This window comes from Mizuhopecten yessoensis, unplaced genomic scaffold, assembly GCF_002113885.1.
Source record: "Mizuhopecten yessoensis strain PY_sf001 unplaced genomic scaffold, ASM211388v2 scaffold4135, whole genome shotgun sequence".
Classification (NCBI taxonomy): Eukaryota; Metazoa; Mollusca; class Bivalvia; order Pectinida; family Pectinidae; genus Mizuhopecten; species Mizuhopecten yessoensis.
In genome coordinates this window covers 91,136-113,208 of record NW_018405393.1, presented here as the reverse complement: position 1 = coordinate 113,208, position 22,073 = coordinate 91,136, and the positions used below count along the sequence as shown (strand labels likewise).

The window sequence follows — 22,073 nt, the reverse complement described above, 5'->3', positions numbered from 1 at the left end:
CAGCACATAGCAAGTACTAGGAAAGGAAATGGTGTAAGGTATAGTGAGGGTCTTGTGGATGTTGAAGTCTATCCTCTACCAGCACAGGCTAGTGCTAATGGTTGATAATCATCAGCACCTAGTAAGTACCAGGAAAGGATAAACAAATATCATTTGTATGGAAACAGAAAGACTTACCTTATTCTCTCCCACTAATGTCTTGCTTGTTAGGCTACCAATAAGCTGAGTGATTTGGAAAGTATGGAGCATTGGTTTATATATACTGGACAGTGTTGAAATTGCACTAGAGTTTGACATATTTTGATTAATCCTAATTGAATTAACAGATGGTATAGTTGAGTATTATTTGAGTGATTGTGATAACAAGGAAGTAGAGGTGTTCGAGAACAAAAGATTAGTGCCTTTGTGTGTGGTGATGGTCACTTACCTGGCACAGGTGTGATCCAATTACCAACAGAAGGCCAGGTAATTAATTGCTAATGTCTACTCAATAATTATGGACACCAACACCATAGGGTCATAATTACCCTAATAGTCAATTCAACTTTATTCTCTTTCACAATACAATGTATAGAGANATACAAAGAATTACCTACATACATACAGGTAATGAGTGTTTTATACCTGAATCTAACAAAGATGTCCTAAACAATTGATAGAAAGTCCTAGCAAAAATATTTAACATTTTTTTTGTAGAAAAACAATTTTAAAAAATGTTAAATTTGATAATTAAATTTATATTTTGTTCTCGTACAAAGTGATAAAAAAATATATTTAAAAACCCAATAAGACTATTATAGTTTTGGGATGTTCCCACAAAGTTTTCAAGTCAAGTGGTTAAAAAGCAGCTTTTTATATATAATTTAATATCTTATCTTTTAGTTTGAAACCAATTGTTATTACTTACTGGAAAGTTTATAGCACATTTAAAGCAATTGAATTTTGACTTCTATAATGCAGACTTGAACAGAATTGAGTTATTTTTTTCAGGTGACGTTGAGAAATAGTTATTGATGTTGACTTGTTGTTATAAAGTGGCTTTTGTAATGAAAGTTGTATGACTCCAACACGAGAACATGGCACGTCGAGATGAAAAGAATTTTGATTTATCATGAAATATTGCATAAATATACAAAACAAAGGGAACAGGCAGTAGTATATGAATATAAAAAATGATAGATATATCTAATACTGCATGTACAAAGTCATTAAAATCAAATTAATGACAAATCAGTAATTGGTTTTTGAGATGATATTGATAAATGTAATATGTATACAGGTAAAAATCCTTAAAATTTGGAAAACATTTACAATATACATCACACATTCCTATTATTATTATTTTTTTTTTTTTTTTAATTACGTGGCAATAATCACTCATGATATGCATGCATAAGTATGCTGTAAGATATTTATAGAAGTTCATTATTTAGAGTTTATGTTTTTAACATTTGTTAATAGGGTTGTATGTCTATTGATATACATTGTTTCTATAATTGACACTGAATACTAAGTTCAATCTATTGTGTTACAAATGAACTCTATGTATTTAATATGTCTTAATGTTTTACATGATATGATTTCTCTTAAATATTGCTGAATTAAAGTAATAATTTATATATTCATTTCATAGCAAGATAACTTAATTAAATGAAATTAAACTTTGAATCACTTTTATTATAAATAGTCACTGAAATAATGTGATAGATTTACTTGTATTTCATTACAAGTAGTGTTATTTTTTTATTTCAGAATCTTGCATTCAACAAACCTATTGGGTTGGAAGCCAAAATTCCTGTTAAGAAAAAAATTGTTATCAAGGTAGGAATATTTTCTTTTTAGTATATTTTTTTTCTTCTGTCTAGTTTTTATTTGACATTTTTGGATTACAGGCAAAAGTACTGTTGCATAGTATAATATATGCTTGTTGTCGTTGTTAGGTTTATTAGGAGCCCTGCATCAGAGCTGTGGGTGCCCTATATTAATAAAAGTGTCAATCTGTCTGTCTGTTTGCAAGTCCATCCCTTAAATCTCTTGTTTTAGGAGATTATTTCAGAATCTTAAAACTAATCTTTCTGAAATTTGGTATAGTGATACTCTGTGCGGTTGGTCCTTATCTCAAAATAATAAAAAAACAAAAAACAAAACGTGAAGATACACTGTGAAATATAGATGTGCAATAATTGTTCAATAATATTTGAAGGTCAAGGTCACTGTCACTAAAAATAGAATTGAGGGAGAAGGGAATTAGTCCTTATTTTGGAATCCAAAAGTCTAATCTTTTCAAATTAGATATGGTGATACTTTGATATGAATTCGAATATGCAGTAGGGATTTAAAAGTTTCTAATTACAAGGTCACTGTTACCAAAAATTGACCATTTACAGTCCTTATTTTGGAATCTAAAAGACTGATATTTTATAAATTTGAGATGGTGTTACACTATGATATGTAGATTGTGCAATAGGGCTTTAAAAACTGGTCAAGGTCAAGGTTACTAAAAATAGACCATGGCAGGGGGGTAGGGTATGTTCAGGCACATTGGCAGGGCCCTTGCTGACTTTTCGTGTTCAGTGGCAGACCCAGGGGTGTTGCCCTAGTTGCCCAGGCAACACCCTTTTTTCTGTGTCCAAAAATAATTTGGATGAAGGTTTTTGAAGATTTTCCTCTATTTCATATGGGATTTCCTTCTTCTATCAACCATCCCTTGAACTATGATTTTCTATGGCTTCCCTTCGCCTATAGTTTGAATATCTATATAATTATGCCTAAGGGTGTTGCCCAAAATAAAGAGTCCACTACTTATACTCTAAACAATAGGGGATTAATCTTCCATTGTCTATATATAAATTAGTAGGGTCTCCAGTCAGGTCAGTGGTGATCAAGGCTCAGAGGACTGTCTCTACCTAATCTTATTGTTCTAAGGTCACGGTGTGGTGATCATATACCCTGTCATGGAATTAGGTATAGGTAAAGTGTTATTTCAAAGGTAGAGTCTATTTCATGATAGATATACGGTACCTGTATTTTCCCCAGTGGTTTCAAGTACACATGGTCACCAGGAGTGACTTACTATACCAATTAAAAAATATAAATTTCAAAAATGTCAAAGACAATGAAGCATCCACCTTATACTAGCATTACTTCATCAGGTGACTAATAATCAATGTTAGCATAAAAGCCTGGCGTGTACATCCTTTTCATTAGGTGTTGCCATTGTACATATATATAATAATAATAATAATATACAACATTTGATATAGCGCCCTATCTAAGATAAGCTAAGATAAGCCACTCTAAAGCGCTTTACAGTACATAGATACACAATTTTATACAGTCAATACAATAAGCATATATATATTAATCTATACAATATTGAGGAATTCGCAGGAGCTGCCTTATCAGGCGCTTACTACTGGTCCTATGCCACCTGGCTAATATCTCCATATCTGTGTGTGTGCTGGAGATGTATTGTATTATCAACTGTTTGTCTTTTATTGTGAAATAGCATGCAGAATCATCATTCATATTTATGACAAAATGAATTAATATTAAATTGTGAACATCCCCCCCCCCCCCCCATTGTTTTTTTTCTCTGTCTCTTTAGTCATACTTTCCCTTCTGTACCTCTAGGACCTGCTCTAACCTCTTTTCTAAACAATGCTTATATATAACGGACATAATTTAGCTGTAATTTAATTTGACATACACATCATTAATTATACCTGGAAATAATAGAGAGGTACCATGGCCATATATGAAGTTTATTATAAATGAATATTTAATGAATGAATGGTAATGTGTGAGAGTAATAATGTTTATGTATGATATATTTCCATTGCAAACTCAGAAAACTATTCTACACCTCACTCGATCTGTTTGTCAATAGCAATAATGTCCGATAAATTCTTGCTTTCTACGCTCGGCAGTGCTTGAAATAGTAAAGTATTACATCTTCAGAGAAAAAAAATTGCCTCACTCCGTTTGGCGGTGAAAGTATAATCGTCCCAATCTCAGCAAAAAAGAAGTTATATATATATTTGGTGGCAGAAAGTAGTATAAATAAAGAACCGACATGACAATTCTAATTTATCAGTTTTAGATAAGTGCAAAAACCTGTCTTTTTCTGAGTTTAAAATTTTGGGCAACACCCAAAATTAATTCCTGGGTGTTCTAGTTTTGTAAGAAAACTTTAAATAGTGTAAACAGTTATCCTTGATGCAAAAAAGTCATAGTCTTATCCAGTGAGGGGAATGCTTTCATAATATTCAACAGTGCAAATTATTTAAATGACTTGCTCCATTAATGTGATGCTTTACTGACATTCACAAATTATGTGTCCCCATCATTTACTTCCCCTTTGCATGAATGGAGATATAGATTTTATTTTCTTGCATACTAGACCGAAATTCTATCCAACCCTCGGGTCTGGATCGCTTACACGCGCAGACTGCAGGCGTTATAGTTATAGTGATCTTCCGGGGTCACGCTATTGTTCCTGACAACATTTATGACGTTTTGGGGTTAGTCAGGGTCATTGACGTCATTAACAATTGCCATCCGAGCTTCTTATGCAAATGAAAAATTTGCAGACAGTTTACAATTTTACTAGAAGCGCAGCTGTTTTTACAGGTTTTTAGCTAATAAGCAAGTCTCGGGTCTCCTGCTCAATATTTTATCCTGAGGGTTTGAATTACATGTACCTTATCCATACCTCACATCAGGGATGGATTCTATTAATACCCCACCCCTACCTTAATGTTAAAAACGTATCAGTATTGGGTGGAGTGGGGAGTTGTTAGCTGCTGGGACATTATTCAAGGACTATTACATAATTGTAAAATGTTCAAATTTTTCTCCCCTAAAAGACTAATGCCAATGGTTGAAAATCATAACTTGAGCAATGGCTATTTCATAATGTAAATTTCATAATGTAAATTTTTAAACCTTTCACCAAAAAAACCTGATACCAATGGTTGAAAATTATTATTATGTCTGGAGACATTGTATTAGTACTGGTTCTTCTGGTTCTGGTTCTTGCCCGGGCCATTACCTTTAAACCATTAAAGTCATAGGAGTGTATTGATAAATGGAAATCCAATGTAGGGAGACTGAGTATCACAATTTTCTCATATTCTAATGAGTCTAGAGTTGTGATGAATATTGCATGTTTATTATTGACAGAACAGTGTGTTCTCTCAATATTAAAGTCTTTTCAAGCAATCCAGGCATTAATTCAGTTGTTTTTTATCAATGAGTCACATGAACCGGCTACCTATTTCACTACTGTGACGTTTTTCAAGAAAGATAACTCTTACATACAATTACTGTGTATATGGTTTTATTATAAAATCTCAATTTTGTAATCGTTTATAGATAATTAGGGCCCCGTATCGGAGATACGGGTGCCCTATAGTAATCACTCTGTCTGTCTGTCTGTCCGTCCACAAATTCTGTTCTTGGCTGATAACTTTAGTATTTATTGACCGATGTTCATGAAACTTGGTCAAGAGGTTCAGTTCACAAAAATACACATTGAGGTAAAAAATCAAGGTCAAAGGTCAATGTCATTAGGTTCAACGGTCAAGGTCAATTTTTTTTTATCTTTTCACTGATGAACATTTTGTTATGACATCATGAAGCAAAGTTGATCAGAATTAAACAAAGAGTCAACTGACCAAAGGTCAAGGTCATCGGGTCAAGGTCAAATTTTGTAGCTTTTTACTGGTGAACATTTCACTATGACATTATGAAGCAAAGTTGATCAGAATTAAACAAGGGGTCAACTGACCAAAGGTCAAGGTCATTGGGTCAAAGGTCAAGGTTAAATTTTGTACCATTTCCCTGATGAACATTTTGTTATGACATTATGAAGCAATGTTGTTCAGAACTTAACACAGAGTCAACTGACCTTAGGTCCAGGTTACGGGGTCCAAAGGGTCAAGGTCAAGTTTTGTATTTTTCACTGATGAACATTTTGTTATGATATCAAGAAGCAAAGTTGGTCGGAATTAAAGAATAAGTCAACTGACCAAAGTTCAGGGTCACTAGGTTAATGGTCAAGGTCATTTGGGTCCAAAGGTCAAAGACAAAGTGGATCTCTGACTTTGACCCTGGCTCTTGATGTAGGAGGTATATAAGGTGAAATAAAACAAATCAAAGCTAACAAATTAGTATTGCACCGGTATTTACATTTCTGTTAGCCCAGCAAATATGAAGGTGGAAGGAAACAAGACTCCCATCATAGCACATGTAAAATGTATATTTTGCTTCCTTGCTATTTATTTTGAAGTCCAAATGTCAAACGTCAAGCTCAGCTATATGGGCAGATTACTTCTCGATGACTATGGGGGATATATTGCCACAAGACGGGGCCCTTACTGACCTGTCAGTGTTCTAGTTAATTTTACACAATTTCAGCATTTATTAAATTGATATACATTAATGCAATACTAATCTATGTCAGTATCATTTTTATTGACAACCTATATTTTGTTTGTGGCAGAACATTTTCTTTACTTCGAAGCAATATAACTACAAAATTTTAAGAAAATTTACTGAGAAATGGTGACACAATCCTATTACCTTAAAAATGTCTTGAGTTCTCCTCCTCATATCTTTACCTTTTTTTAAATGAAATATTGAAATGTAAGATTTTATGCAGGAGGTACATTCTATGCATTACACTGGGCCATAAAGAACTGAAGGACCAAGGGTCATGATATTTGGCCAGTTGGTATCTGGGACAAAGTGCTATAAAGTTTCCTCAAATTAATGACCTTGACCTGTTTTTATGGTTATACAGCTGGGGTCAAATATGTAAATATTTTGAAACAACTTCTTCTGCAATACCAGGAGGCTCTGGGTGATGATATTTGACCAACAGCATGCTGGGATAGAGGAGTATAAACCTTTAGTCTGGAACATTCTTCAGCCATAGAGATTCAATATATAGAAATATTTACAAATGTACTTTTATTGAGAATATTTTCCCATGATTGCTCAAATATCCAGGTGAGCAATACCGGCCCTGTTGGCCTCTTGTAAAACTCAGAACACTGCTATTGATTTTATTTTGTTTATTTCTATCAGATATTACTGCATAATATGTATGATAGTCTTTATCTATGTATTGGTAAATTGCTATTTATAGAAGAGAGAATCCTCACCAAAGACTCTGACACAAAAGATCTTAGGTGTCAAAGATATGGACGGGAAGTCAACAACAACATCCCAGATAACTTCAGCGACGTCTTCATCAGTGACGTCTGGTCAGGGAGAAACAGTCTCACAAGTGACCAGTCAGACTCATCTTCATACTGCTGAGGCTTATATAGCACAGGTATTGTAACATATAGTACAGGTATTGTCATACTTAGTGCATGTATTGTCATACATAGTACAGGTATTGTCATACTTAGTGCGTGTATTGTCATACATAGTACAGGAATTGTCACACTTAGTGCGTGTATTGTCATACATAGTACAGGAATTGTAACATATAGTACAGGGATTGTCATACTTAGTGCGTGTATTGTCATACATGCACTGAGTATGACAATACCTGTAGCATAAAGTACAGGTATTGTCATACATAGTACAGGTATTGTAACATATAGTACAGGTATTGTAGCATAAAGTACAGGTATTGTCATACTTAGTGCATGTATTGTCATACATAGTCCAGGTATTGTCACACTTAGTGCGTGTATTGTCATACATAGTACAGGAATTGTAACATATAGTACAGGTGTTGTAGCATAAAGTACAGGTATTGTCATACCTGTACTATGTATGACAATACGTGTACTATGTATGACAATACATGCACTAAGTATGACCATACCTGTACTATGTATGACAATACCTGTAGCATAAAGTACAGGTATTGTCATACTTAGTGCACGTATTGTCATACTTAGTACACATATTGTCATACTTAGAACAGGTATCATCATACTTAGTGCACATATTGTCATACTTAGTACAGGTATTGTTACACTTAGTGCATGTATTGTCATACTTAGTACAGGTATTGTCATACTTAGTACACGTATTGTCATACTTAGTGCACATATTGTCATACTTAGTACAGGTATTGTCACACTTAGTGCATGTATTGTCATACATACTACAGGTATTGTCACACTTAGTGCACGTATTGTCATAGATAGTACAGGAATTATCACACTTAGTGCATGTATTGTCATACATAGTACAGGTATTGTCATACTTAGTACAGGTATCGTCATACTTAGTGCACAGGTATTTTTACACTTAGTGCATGTATGTGTCATACTTAGTACAGGTAGTGTCATACTTAGTACACGTATTGTCATACTTAGTACAGGTATCGTCATACTTAGTGCACATATTGTCATACTTAGTACAGGTATTGTCACACTTAGTGCATGTATTGTTATACATAATACAGGTATTGTCACACTTAGTGCACGTATTGTCATAGATAGTACAGGAATTGTCACACTTAGTGCATGTATTGTCATACATAGTACAGGTATTGTCACACTCAGTGCATGTATTGTCATACATAGTACAGGTATTGTCATACTTAGTACAGGTATCGTCATACTTAGTGCACATATTGTCATACCTAGTACAGGTATTGTCACACTTAGTGCATGTATTGTCATACATAGTACAGGTATTGTCACACTCAGTGCATGTATTGTCATACATAGTACAGGTATTGTCATACTTAGTACAGGTATTGTCATACATAGTACAGGTATTGTCATACTTAGTGCACATATTGTCATACTTAGTGCATGTATTGTCATACATAGTAAAGGTATTGTTATACTTAGTACAGGTATTGTCATACATAGTACACTGGTATTGTCACATATAGTAACATATTGTCATATATAACATAGGTAGTGTCATACATATCACAGGTGTTGTCATACACTGCACACACAGGTATTATCCTCCATAGCACACACAGGCATTGCTATACAGAGTACAGGTAATGTCATATCACAGGCATTGCCATATTATAGCACAGGTCATAAAGAGAACATATATTGTCATAGCACAAGTATTGTCATACATAACACAGGTATTGTCACAGTTAGCACACAGGTTTTAGTATACATAGCACAAGTATTGTCATACATTGTACACACAATTAGGCATACATAACCTCTGTCAGTTATTAGATAACAGAGATAATGTAGATGTTGTATATGTATATGGTATTGCAGGTTAAACAGGTGCTGGGCCCAGTCTCCTACAAGTTGTACACCAAGGCCATGGTTGACTACAAACAGACCAGCAACATTGACAATTTGACTTCTGTTTTGGCTAATATCTTCATGGAGGATGAAGTGCATATGGATCTGTTCAGGAGTAAGTAAACTGTGTGCATCTTTAGGGGCCTAAATAAATCATCAGGGGCCTAAATATTCAGGTGTAGGTATTTACTGAGTGAATCATTAGGGGCCTACATCTTCAGGTGTAGGTATTTACTGAGTGCATCATTAGGGGCCTACATATTCAGGTGTAGGTATTAACTGAGTGCATCATTATGAGCCTACAAATTCAGGTGTAGGTATTTACTGAGTGAATCATTAGGGGCCTACATATTCAGGTGTAGGTATTTACTGAGTGAATCATTAGGGGCCTACATATTCAGGTGTAGGTATTTACTGAGTGAATCATTAGGGGCCTACATATTCAGGTGTAGGTATTTACTGAGTGAATCATTAGGGGCCTACATATTCAGGTGTAGGTATTTACTGAGTGAATCATTAGGGGCCTACATATTCAGGTGTAGGTATTTACTGAGTGAATCATTAGGGGCCTACATATTCAGGTGTAGGTATTTACTGAGTGAATCATTAGGGGCCTACATATTCAGGTGTAGGTATTTACTGAGTGAATCATTAGGGGCCTACATATTCAGGTGTAGGTATTTACTGAGTGAATCATTAGGGGCCTACATATTCAGGTGTAGGTATTTACTGAGTGAATCATTAGGGGCCTACATATTCAGGTGTAGGTATTTACTGAGTGAATCATTAGGGGCCTACATATTCAGGTGTAGGTATTTACTGAGTGAATCATTAGGGGCCTACATATTCAGGTGTAGGTATTAACTGAGTGCATCATTAGGGGCCTACATATTCAGGTGTAGGTATTTACTGAGTGAATCATTAGGGGCCTACATATTCAGGTGTAGGTATTTACTGAGTGAATCATTAGGGGCCTACATATTCAGGTGTAGGTATTTACTGAGTGAATCATTAGGGGCCTACATATTCAGGTGTAGGTATTTACTGAGTGAATCATTAGGGGCCTACATATTCAGGTGTAGGTATTTACTGAGTGAATCATTAGGGGCCTACATATTCAGGTGTAGGTATTTACTGAGTGAATCATTAGGGGCCTACATATTCAGGTGTAGGTATTTACTGAGTGAATCATTAGGGGCCTACATATTCAGGTGTAGGTATTTACTGAGTGAATCATTAGGGGCCTACATATTCAGGTGTAGGTATTTACTGAGTGAATCATTAGGGGCCTACATATTCAGGTGTAGGTATTTACTGAGTGAATCATTAGGGGCCTACATATTCAGGTGTAGGTATTTACTGAGTGCATCATTAGGAGCCTACATATTCAGGTGTAGGTATTTACTGAGTGAATCAATAGGGGCCTACATATTCAGGTGTAGGTATTTACTGAGTGACTCATTAGGTCCTACATATTCAGGTGTAGGTATTTACTGAGTGCATCATTAGGAGCCTACATATTCAGGTGTAGGTATTTACTGAGTGAATCATTAGGGGCCTACATATTCAGGTGTAGATATTTACTGAGTGAATCATTAGGGGCCTACATATTCAGGTGTAGGTATTTACTGAGTGAATCATTAGGAACCTACATATTCAGTTGTAGGTATTTACTGAGTGAATCATTAGGAGCCTACATATTCAGGTTTAGGTATTTACTGAGTGAATCAATAGGGGCCTACATATTCAGGTGTAGGTATTTACTGAGTGACTCATTAGGTCCTACATATTCAGGTGTAGGTATTTACTGAGTGCATCATTAGGAGCCTACATATTCAGGTGTAGGTATTTACTGCGTGAATCATTAGGGGCCTACATATTCAGGTGTAGATATTTACTGAGTGCAATATTAAGGACCGACATTTTCAGGAGTAGATAACTACTGAGTGCATCATTAGGGGCCTAAATATTCAGGTGTAGGTATTTACTGAGTGCATCATTAGGGGCCTACATATTCAAGTGTAGGTATTTACTGTTTACTGAGTGCATCATTAGGGCCTAAATATTCAGACTTGAAGTGTACTTCTATTACCCACTGAAGGTGGACAATGCACTGCAATGAGGCAACTGCAGCCTTGATCTCAAGGTGTCATAACTTTAAACTGCAGTACTTTGTATTATGTGATGATGGAATTAATGAATGAAGTCTTGTTTGGACTGTTAATTTCACAGAAGGTGTGCAGTGTACCATATTAAGGTCAATGTGACCTTCACCTCAAAGTCATATAGTCAAATAAGGTCATAGATCAAATAAGGGCAAAGAAAATATATGTATGGGATGATAAGGGGAGAAATACGTTTTTGTTTACAAAGTAATTTTCTAGATCAGGAATTGGTTTACTGTGTACATTATTCCGAAAGCCTACATCTTCAGGAATGAGCGTAATGTATGCAGTGGAATTTGAACTATTTGCTTTTTGGAGGCATATTTCTTTATATATGTTTTGTTTAATTGGCATGGGATATGCACAAAAAGGTCAAGTTTCAACTTCATAACTTTGTGTTTTTTTTATCCCAATCTTCATCAAACCTTATGTGGTTGTCTTGTGTGGTAAGATCTGGAGTTGGACAACCATAATTTTACTGGTCTTTTCATCAAAAATCAAAGTCATGTCATCCAAAGTCAGCTATTCCAGTTCATTTGGTTCATTGGTTTTGATCCTTTAATCCTCATTGTACAGAAATGGACCCCTACATGATTTATTTTCTCTTATTGGCTGGATTCTTTCTTTACATGTAATAACAAGCATTTTTTTTTGTAGGGTTTTATACGTATGTGCGTCCGCACCACAGACGACAATTTGACGAGCTCTGCTGCAATCTCACGGGTCAGGGATGTGGCTTTAAACCAGAACATGCTGTTTCTAAGAAAAGAGTCCAGAAGGAAATGGCTGGTAATGGTAAGCAAAGAGTAAAACATGAATGGTAGACACCTGTTTCTCCCACCCTTCACAGGTGTGTCTCCCGTTTTAGCCGGAAAAGATGAGTTTGTCACCCCCTAGGGGGAGATAACCTTGTGTCAATTACCACGTGTTCAATTGTGACGTCATTAAAATGCGTCACCGGTAAGTGTGACGTCATTAAAAGTGAATGACGATATTCATACCCCACATGTGTTTTTGTTTACACTACTGTCGGTGGAGTTGTGACTGAAATATAAGGATGGGAGAAAAACAATCATCTTGAGGGAGTGACAGAGAAATCTCCAAACCTCGGGGTGTTTTTTTTGGTTGTCTAACCCTCGGTAGAGCCTCAGATTAGACAAGCTAAAAACATCAACCCTCGGGTTGGAGATTTCTCTTATCACACCTTCAAGGTAGGGGAACCAGGGTAGTGCTTTTAGATGATGGTATTTTCATGAATCAAAACTAATATAATATAGTAACTTAAGTAAAGTTTTTATTATGCCCCCATAACTTTAAGGGTGGGGTTCTATAGTGTTACCTATATTAATCCTGTCCTGATGTAGTTCAAGTGTTGTTTTTTTTACTTCTCCTTAAGTATTGCACCAATAGAATGATACTTAGTACACATAAAACACTGAGAAGCACTATATAAATTGGTGTTACCTTCCCTTATTAAGGAGTTATGCCCCTTTGAATAAAAAAAAGGAGTTCGCACCTCTCCCAAAGCATGGCACCGATTTGAAGGATATACTTGATTTCATTGACTACTACTGAATTTCATGTGAATGAAGCAGACGACAATAGCATGTCAACCTGACCATCTTTACTATTGGGCTATTGTTTTGTCTCTGTATGATAAAATATGTATTGCCCTTGCAGTAGGGAAACATGACTAATTGTTTCCTATTGATTAAACATGTTTCACTCAGGCTTTGCCCTCATGAAACATGATTCTTTTTGAGGAAACAAAGAATCGTGTTTCCCTTTAACAAGGGAATAAATGCATCATGTACATGAATAAACTTTATCACAAGTCACACATTATGCTGTTATAAATGGATGTAAAAGGAATCGTGAGGTTAACAAGAATTAAGAAGTCACCAAGGAGCAAGAATTTCGGTTCTATCCCCAGCAGTGGCGGTAAAGAGAGCGATGTCTAATAGGGTTTAATGTTATCCCTCCAGTGGTTTTCCTCCGTGGGTTTTCCTCCACCACGAAAACATCATTTGTTCACTTAATTAGCAAAGGATGTTTTTCATTCTACACTCTTTATCTCTTTCAGATGGAGCTTCAAAACGTCAGAAGACAGATGCTTCGTCAACCACAGTACAGATTCAGTCTGATTCAGATTGTGGAAAAACAAACTCAGTAGCTTCTCTAAAAAGTGTTTGTCAAGGACCAGCGAGTGAGAAGGGTATTAAAGACCATTTTCCAGAGAAAGCATTGGCGTTGGGGAGTACAGCCACATCAGCCAATTCAGGAACCAATAGTAGGGACCTGAAGGACAAAAGGACAGTTCTGGGGCCGCAGGAACTCAGCACCAATAACACGCTAGATAAAAGTAGCGAGGACTTATTTGGGGATGAAACACCTCAGCAAGTAGAGAAGAAAGATAAACAGATTAAAACAGATCAACAAAATGGAACAGATGGAAAGAAAGAGATGAAGGCAGAAAAGACAGAAACTATATGTATGCCCAGTATGATGGAGAGATTAAAGCATGTGACTGGGCCTCTCGATATAAGAAGCAAGATAAAGGAGGAAACAGGTCAGTATGTTACCATTGTAATGATAGGTGTCAGGTATAGCAGGGTTATAAAGTTGTCAGGTATAGCAGGGTTATACAGTTTGTTGTCTGGTTTAGCAAGGTTATACAGTTTGTTGTCTGGTTAAGCAGGGGTATACAGTTTGTTGTCAGGTTAAGCAGGGTTATACAGTTTGTTGTCAGGTTAAGCAAGGTTATACAGTTTGTTGTCAGGTTTAGCACGGTTATACAGTTTGTTGTCAAGTAGAGAGGTTATACTGTTTTTATACGCCTGTCAAATTTGACGGAAGTATTATGGTATGGGCTTGTCTGGCTGGCCGGCCGGCATAAAATTTTGTATGTCCGGCAATCTCCTCCTGCATTTTTCGAACGATCTCTATGAAACTTGGTATACATTATGATCATGATATAAAGTTGTGTCTCCATTAAAAGAATTTTGGTTTACACAACTTTTCAAAAGTAATTGCCCTTTGTTCATTTCAGTATTTGATTTTTTGTCTGGAGATCATCTCCTACATTTTTGACGGATTTCTTTGAAACTTAGTAGGCTAAATAATCATGATATGTTGTTGTGTTTCCTTGAAAAGGATTTTGATTCGACAATTTTTGCAAAAGTTATCGCCATTTGTTTATTTCAGTATTTGATTTTTGTCCGGCAATCTCCTCCTACATTGTTCAACGGATCTCTTTGACAATTGGTATACAATATAATCATGATATGAGGTTGTGTCTTCCTTAAAAAAATTAGATTGGATAATTTTTGCAAAAGTTATTGCCTTTTGTTCATTTCAGTAATTGATTTTTTGTCCGAAGATTTTCTCCTACATTTTTAGCTCACCTGGCACGAAGTGCCAAGTGATCTTATGCCGTGGCGCGGCATCCGTCGTCCGTTGTCCGTCCGTCCGGCGTCAATATTTTTCTTTAAACGACTTCTTCTTTATAACCGAAAGGCCTAGGGTGTCGATATTTAGCCAGAAGCAAACTTGGATGAAGGGCTACAAAGTTTGTTCAAATGAATGACCTTCACCTATTTTCAAGGTCACAGGGGTGAAATATGTCAAAAACTTTAAACATCTTCTTCTCAATAATCAAAATGCCCAGGGAGATGATATTTGGCCAGTAGCATATGCTGAGATGAAGGGCTACAAAGTTTGTTCAAATAAATGACCTTCACCCATATTCAAGGTCACAGGGGTCAAATATGTTAAAAACTTTAAACAACTTCTTCTGAATAACCAAAATGCCCAGGGTAATGATATTTGGCCAGTAGCATACTGAGTTAAAGGGCTGCAAAGTTTGTTCAAATAAATGACCTTCATCTGTATTCAAGGTCACAGGGGTCAAATATGTGAAGAACATTCAACAACTTCTTCTGAATAACCAAAATGCCCAGGGTGATGATATTTGGCCAGTAGCATGCTGAGATGAAGGGCTACAAAGTTTGTTCAAATGCATGACCTTCACCCATATTCAAGGTCACAGCGGTCAAATATGTTAAACACTTTTAAACATCTTCTTCTGAACAACCATAATGCCCAGGGTGATGATATTCAGTCAGTAGCATACTAGGATCAAGGGCTACCAAGTTTGTTTAAATGTATGACCTTGAATCATATTCAAGGTCACAAGGAGCAAATATGTTCAAAATATTTCAACAACTTGTTCTGAATAACCAAAAGGCTCAGGATGTTGATATTTAGTCAGTAGCATATGCTGGGATCAAGGACTACTTTGTTTGTTAAAGTGAATGACTTTGACTTATATTCAAGGTCACAGGGGTCAAATTTGTTTAAAATCTTTAAACAACCTCTTCTGAATAACCATGGGTCCCAGGATGTTTATACTTTGCAAGTTGCATCCTAAGATGAAAGGCTATACAATGTGTTCAACATAATGACTTTGTTAGACTTTCAATCACAGGGGTGAAATGTTTTAAAAAGGATTAACAAGGTCTTTTGAATGAATTTTAATCATAAATACTGATATTTTGCCTGTAGCTTTATTTTAGATCACTTTTAAGGTTACAAGTGTGAGTTTTATACCAGGTGAGCGATGCAGACCCATTGGGCCTCTTGTTTATAGCATGTCAGCTAACCACTCTTAGAATGATCTTATTTCAGTGTAAGAAAGTATTTAACACTACATGTACATGGCATCCGATGTGCGTATATTGTTCCGCCCCGCGGTACTCTAAGGTTTAATGTGTTTATACATTTATGTTGTGATATCTGTTACACAGGCTACACATGCTGTCTCTGTAAGGAGGACGCCACCACGCCTTTCAAAAGAAAGTGTTTGAAGTAAATAAAGTTATTTCATTTCTGATGTATCCCATTGTTTTACATTTGCCACCATGAAATCAAGGGTAATGTAGTGATCTTAGGCTTTCATTTGTTGTCCTTTTCCCTGAAATCTCATCCAGAGATTAAATTCTAAGGTAGCTCTAATGAGTTTGTGCTTTGTACATTCATGAAATGTGGTGTGACAAATATGAACCATACCTACTGATGTTTTGCTGGTAGACAATATTAAGAAATATCTTGTTGAGAAAAGGGTACAAATTTTCATTCCCTCTCCTTTTCAGAATATTCTTTTGTAGATCACTCAAAGTGGTAAACACAAACTAGATGATCTTACAAACTATTTTTATAAAAAATGAAAATGTTGCTTTTCTTTACAGAAAGACAAGCTTTGTCCAGAATGTGGGGTGAAGGTGAGAAAACGACATCTCGAAGGCTTGATGTTTAGCAACCCTGACAACAAGAGAAACAACAACTCATAGGGTTTTCTGAGAGAAACAACTGTGAGCATGTCTGAGTTGTCAGCAACAGAAACATCTTCTAGGCCAGACAGTCTGAAACAGCGATTCCTCAGACTGATGTTCACAAACTTGGACAACGACAGAAACATCTCCTAGGCCAGACAGCCGGAAACAGCGATTCCTCAGACTGATGTTCACAAACTTGGACACCGACAGAAACATCTCCTAGGCCAGACAGTCTGAAACAACAATTCCTCAGGCTGATGTTCACAAACTTGGACAACGACAGAAACATCTCCTAGGCTAGACAGTCTGAAACAGCGATTCCTCAGACTGATTTTCACAAACTTGGACAACGACAGAAACATCTCCTAGGCCAGACAGTCTGTAACAGCGATTCCTCGGACTGATGTTCACAAACTTGGACAACGACAGAAACATCTCCTAGGCTAGACAGTCTGAAACAGCGATTCCTCAGACTGATTTTCACAAACTTGGACAACGACAGAAACATCTCCTAGGCCAGACAGTCGGAAACAGCGATTCCTCAGACTGATGTTCACAAACTTGGACAACGACAGAAACATCTCCTAGGCCAGACAGTCTGAAACAGCGATTCCTCGGACTGATGTTAACAAACTTGGACAACGACAGAAACATCTCCTAGGCTAGACAGTCTGAAACAGCGATTCCTCAGACTGATGTTCACAAACTTGGACAATGCCAGAAACATCTCCTAGGCCAGACAGTCGGAAACAGCGATTCTTCAGACTGATGTTCACAAACTTGGACAATGACAGAAACATCTTCTAGGCCAGACAGTCGGAAACAGCGATTCCTCAGACTGATGTTCACAAACTTGGACAACGACAGAAACATCTCCTAGGCCAGACAGTATGAAACAGCGATTCCTCGGACTGATGTTCACAAACTTGGACAACGACAGAAACATCTCCAAGACCAGACAGTCTAAAACAGCGTCTCCTTGGACTGATGTTCACAAACTTGGACAACGACAAAAACACACATTGTTGATCTGATGACCCTGAGTGTTTTATTGAGTTCTCGAACACAGACAGAAACAACAGGCCTTGAGTGTTTTGTTGAGTTCTCAGACACGGACAGAAACAACAGGCCTTGAGTGTTTTGTGAGTTCTCAAACACTGACAGAAACAACAGGCCCTGAGTGTTTTATTGAGTTCTCGAACACCGACAGAAACAACAGGCCTTGAGTGTTTTGTTGAGTTCTCAGACACAGACAGAAACAACAGGCCCTGAGTGTTGTGTTGAGTTCTCGGACAGGGACGGAAACAACAGGCCCTGAATGTTTTATTGAGTTCTGGAACACAGACAGAAACAAGATGAGGAGGTTTCAGTAAAGTTCATAACATCTGTGATTACCTGTTTGTTCAGGAACATTTGGCAGGACCAAGTGATGATTGGCTGATATGTAGATTTTTACCTATGCGTCAATATTGAGCCGAAGTGATTGGAACAGAAGTATTATTACATGTACATGATATTAATGTTAAATGGTGATGTGCGTTTTGGGATATAGGATTGTTTGGCTACAGGTACAGACAAGACATGGTGGTGATTTATGCTTGTTTATATATTTATATGATTTTTTGTTTACATTGTGGACTTAATTTTGTGTTTGTTAAATTTCATGATAGACAAACTATGTGATGATTTAGTATTTCTAAGTATTGGAAACACTACAGGAGGGTTTAGAGGTTTGACACAAATCTATATTTTATAAGGTAAATCACTTTCTCTGAAAGTGTTTGACACATCTTTTTGTTACTTTGTTTCTATTGATTAGACATACTTTGGATTTTGATAAATGTAAAAATTAAATTTAAATTCAGTAAGTTGTAAACATGCATATACATGCAGAAAGATTTTTATTACTTTACTTCAAGAAAGTTTTATTAAATAATATAACCAAATGTATATATACATGTATATATACAGTAATAAAATAGATAAATTTATCAATCATAACAGCCTAGGGTACATTTCTTCAGATGTATTCGGTTCTTGTCGACTTGTTTCGCCTTCTAAGCGGGCTTCTTCAGGACAATTTTACAAACTTTCCTACCCCTGATGTACATAAATTGCAGGCCCAAGATTCTATTTTTGACAATTGTATGCTATTGTGACACCCTGCCCTGGACATTTGTTATAAGCGAGATAACTCTTGCTTATTAATTTGGCACCGTTCTTTCCTACGTCATACTTATACTTATACACTTACACATCTCAGATAATGTCCTGTCGAAATTATTGTTGTTATAGTCCTGTAATCAACACATATACCTAATTAATCATTGTTCGGTAATGACCTAAAGGTTATTGGTGTTCATCCAAACAAAGTGTGGGCATTGACTCGGACTTATAATCATACTGTCTATAGTCTCTGACTACTTCCTCTGTACCATTATATCTTCCTAACTGTTTGGTGTGGATGCCGACGACAGAGTCGTCGCTGAGGGCTTAGTCTTTCTTCATTATTTCCGAAGTTTGGTCTTCTACCTGTCTGGACTTCTCTGCGGGCTCTCGATCTCCGTCCTCAGACGATTCTATATTTGACTAGGTCAAGTCCTAGGGCTAGTTATTTTTACAGAATGAAGCCATCTGGGCTAGTTGCTCTCTTTTTTCATAAAGATCCAAAAACTTGTTATAAATTTCACAACGTCACCCTTAGCAAATATTTCAGAATAAACAAAAAAGAATTTTTATTTTTAACTTTACACATGAATATTAAACAAAAAGAATAACCGAAACATTTAGCAAGACTTGGCCTGGCCAGTTGGCATTAAATTTCACTGGCCCACCTGGCTATCTTAATTGTCATTTACCTTAATAGTGAACCCGTTATTTCTAATGATAAAACAATTTTCACTCTCAGTCCCAATATTTCGGCCTCTTGGCCTACTTCATGGGCGAAAGTCAATGTTGTGTTCAAGTTATGTCCATCTTGCTTCTTTACAAGTAGAGGAAATGACATACAAAAAATATAACGTCATAATGACGCATTGAATCTATGACGTCATAACAATACATCAGAATCACAAGACGTCAAAACGATGTTTAGAGCCAAGTGCTCTCCCATCAGTAGTTTCTCTGAATATTACAACCATATGGAAATTTGGTGTTAAATTTCCTCATCCATATGTCCTCAACTAAGAGTCTTTATGACTTTCCTTCCTTGTATACTCATGCAAGCATTATCGACTGAATGGCGTAAGAAATGCTTATTGATTGTTTTTTCTGCCTTCAGTAAAATGCCTCGAACCGTTCTTTCAACGAGCATTCTGTCTCACCCATATGTACAAATCTTTCACATTTCCTATATACGAAGCTGTGGATAATATTCCTGTCAGTATATACACTTACCACAGTCTTCTGTGTTCAAACTGTCGGTCTTCTACATACAAAGCAACAACAGTCACTTCCAGCACTTTCATTGACAATTTTCTTCATCTTGCCATGTACGAGCACATCACTAGGGATGTTTCCTCTCAAATTTGCAACAAGGTCTTCTCATCTTATCCTATCTACGCTCTGTAATTGCCCTTCTATAACTTTACTACTGAAACACACTCTTAAAGCTTGGATTTTAGGTCTGCCCTATGCTTGTTTTAGTCTTTATCCTTCAACGCCATAACCTCAGTACAACGCCGTAACCTCGGTACAACGCCGTAACCTCAGTACAACGCCATAACCTCAGTACAATGCCATAACCTCAGTACAATGCCATAACCTCAGTACAATGCCGTAACCTCAGTACAACGCCACACCCTCAGTACAATGCCGTAACCTCAGTAAAACGCCACACCCTCAGTACAATGCCGTAACCTCAGTACAACACTTTAACCTCAGTCCAGAACCGAATGCAATATTCTTCTGATTGTGAGCCGGGTGACACCAGTAATTCCTTATCATATATAGAGCTGCTTGTCTGTAGGTTACTTACGGTATAGAGATCTGTGTATACATGGCCACCCTCAACTTTCACCAATGTATCCAAAAACTCAATACATTCTCTACTCCATCTGAGCTCTATCTTGATGTTGTCATGTATTTGGTTAACAAACTCTGTGAATTGATACAGGCCTTGCAGTGACCCACACCATTTACCAAACTCGTCATAAATAAATATTTTGGAGAATAAGGGAGTCTCTTTATCCAATTTCCATATATAGCTACATGCAAAATATTTCCCAATACGTTATACTATTGCTATTCTTTTTTTCTAGAAACAGTTCTTACCAACTAACTGAGAGTTAATGTTTTCCAGGTGTTGGATACTACATGTACATAAAATAATATTTAGATTTGTTTGTTCTAAGGATCTCGGGGATTAACAAATTACAATAATGTGAAGACTTTATTTTATATACATTGTTAATGAATTATATTTGGCAAAGGGGATTTATAGTACCAAAATTATGCAGAGATTATTTTTGTAACGCCTTCCCACAGGGACCTGTACCTTGGTATTTGGAAAATTTGTGACATTTTCGTAAAATTATGAAAATATGTACATTGTCACTAAATGCAACAATAAGAATATTTTCTGATGTATTTAATAAAAGAAATCGAAAAATTATTTTATTATGATGAAAAACATTTTTAGCTCACCTGGCCCGAAGGGCCAAGTGAGCTTATGCCGTGGTGCGTCGTCCGTCGGCTGTCGTCGTCAATATTTTACTTTAAACAACTTCTTATTAATAACCAAGAGGCCTAGGGTGATGATATTTTGCCAGAAGTAAACTGGAAAGAAGGGCTGCAGAGTTTGTTCAAATAAATGACATTCACCTCTTTTCAAGGTCACAGTGGTCAAAATATGTTTAAAACCTTTAAACAACTTCTTCTGAATAACCAAAAAGCCTAGGATGATGCTTTTAGGCCAGTAAAATGCTTTGATGAAGGGCTACCAAGTTTGTTCAAATGAATGACCTTCACCTATATTCAAGGTCACTGGGGTCAAATATGTGTGAAAACTTTAAACTACTTCTTTTGAATAACCAAGAGGCCTAGGGTAATGATATTTGACCAGTAGCATGCTGGGATGATGGGCTACCAAATTTGTTAAAATACATGACCTTGACAATTTTTCAAGGTCATAATGATCAAATATGTTTAAATCCATTAACCAACTTCTTCTCAATAACCGAAAGTCCTAGAATGATATTTGGCCAGTAGCATGCTTGGATAAAGGGCTACCAAGTTTGTCCAATTGAATGACATTGACTGATATTCAAGGTCACAATGGTCAAATATGTTTAAAACCTTTAAACAACTTTTTCCGAAGA

General features: G+C 36.4%; 1 protein-coding gene across 1 annotated transcript in view; it reads left to right on the top strand.

The window, feature by feature from the left end:
- LOC110448686 (regulator of telomere elongation helicase 1-like) overlaps nt 1–16,777 on the top strand; it is a 50,845-nt gene extending 34,068 nt beyond the window's left edge. Inside the window, exons 25-31 of the mRNA XM_021495066.1 lie at nt 1,753–1,821; nt 7,154–7,342; nt 9,228–9,372; nt 12,080–12,217; nt 13,506–13,991; nt 16,228–16,288; nt 16,669–16,777. Coding sequence (XP_021350741.1) covers nt 1,753–1,821; nt 7,154–7,342; nt 9,228–9,372; nt 12,080–12,217; nt 13,506–13,991; nt 16,228–16,288; nt 16,669–16,699 — 1,119 coding nt within the window. The 3' untranslated portion in view covers nt 16,700–16,777. The remainder of the gene's footprint in view (nt 1–1,752; nt 1,822–7,153; nt 7,343–9,227; nt 9,373–12,079; nt 12,218–13,505; nt 13,992–16,227; nt 16,289–16,668) is intronic.
- The last annotated feature ends 5,296 nt before the right edge of the window (nt 16,778–22,073 follow it).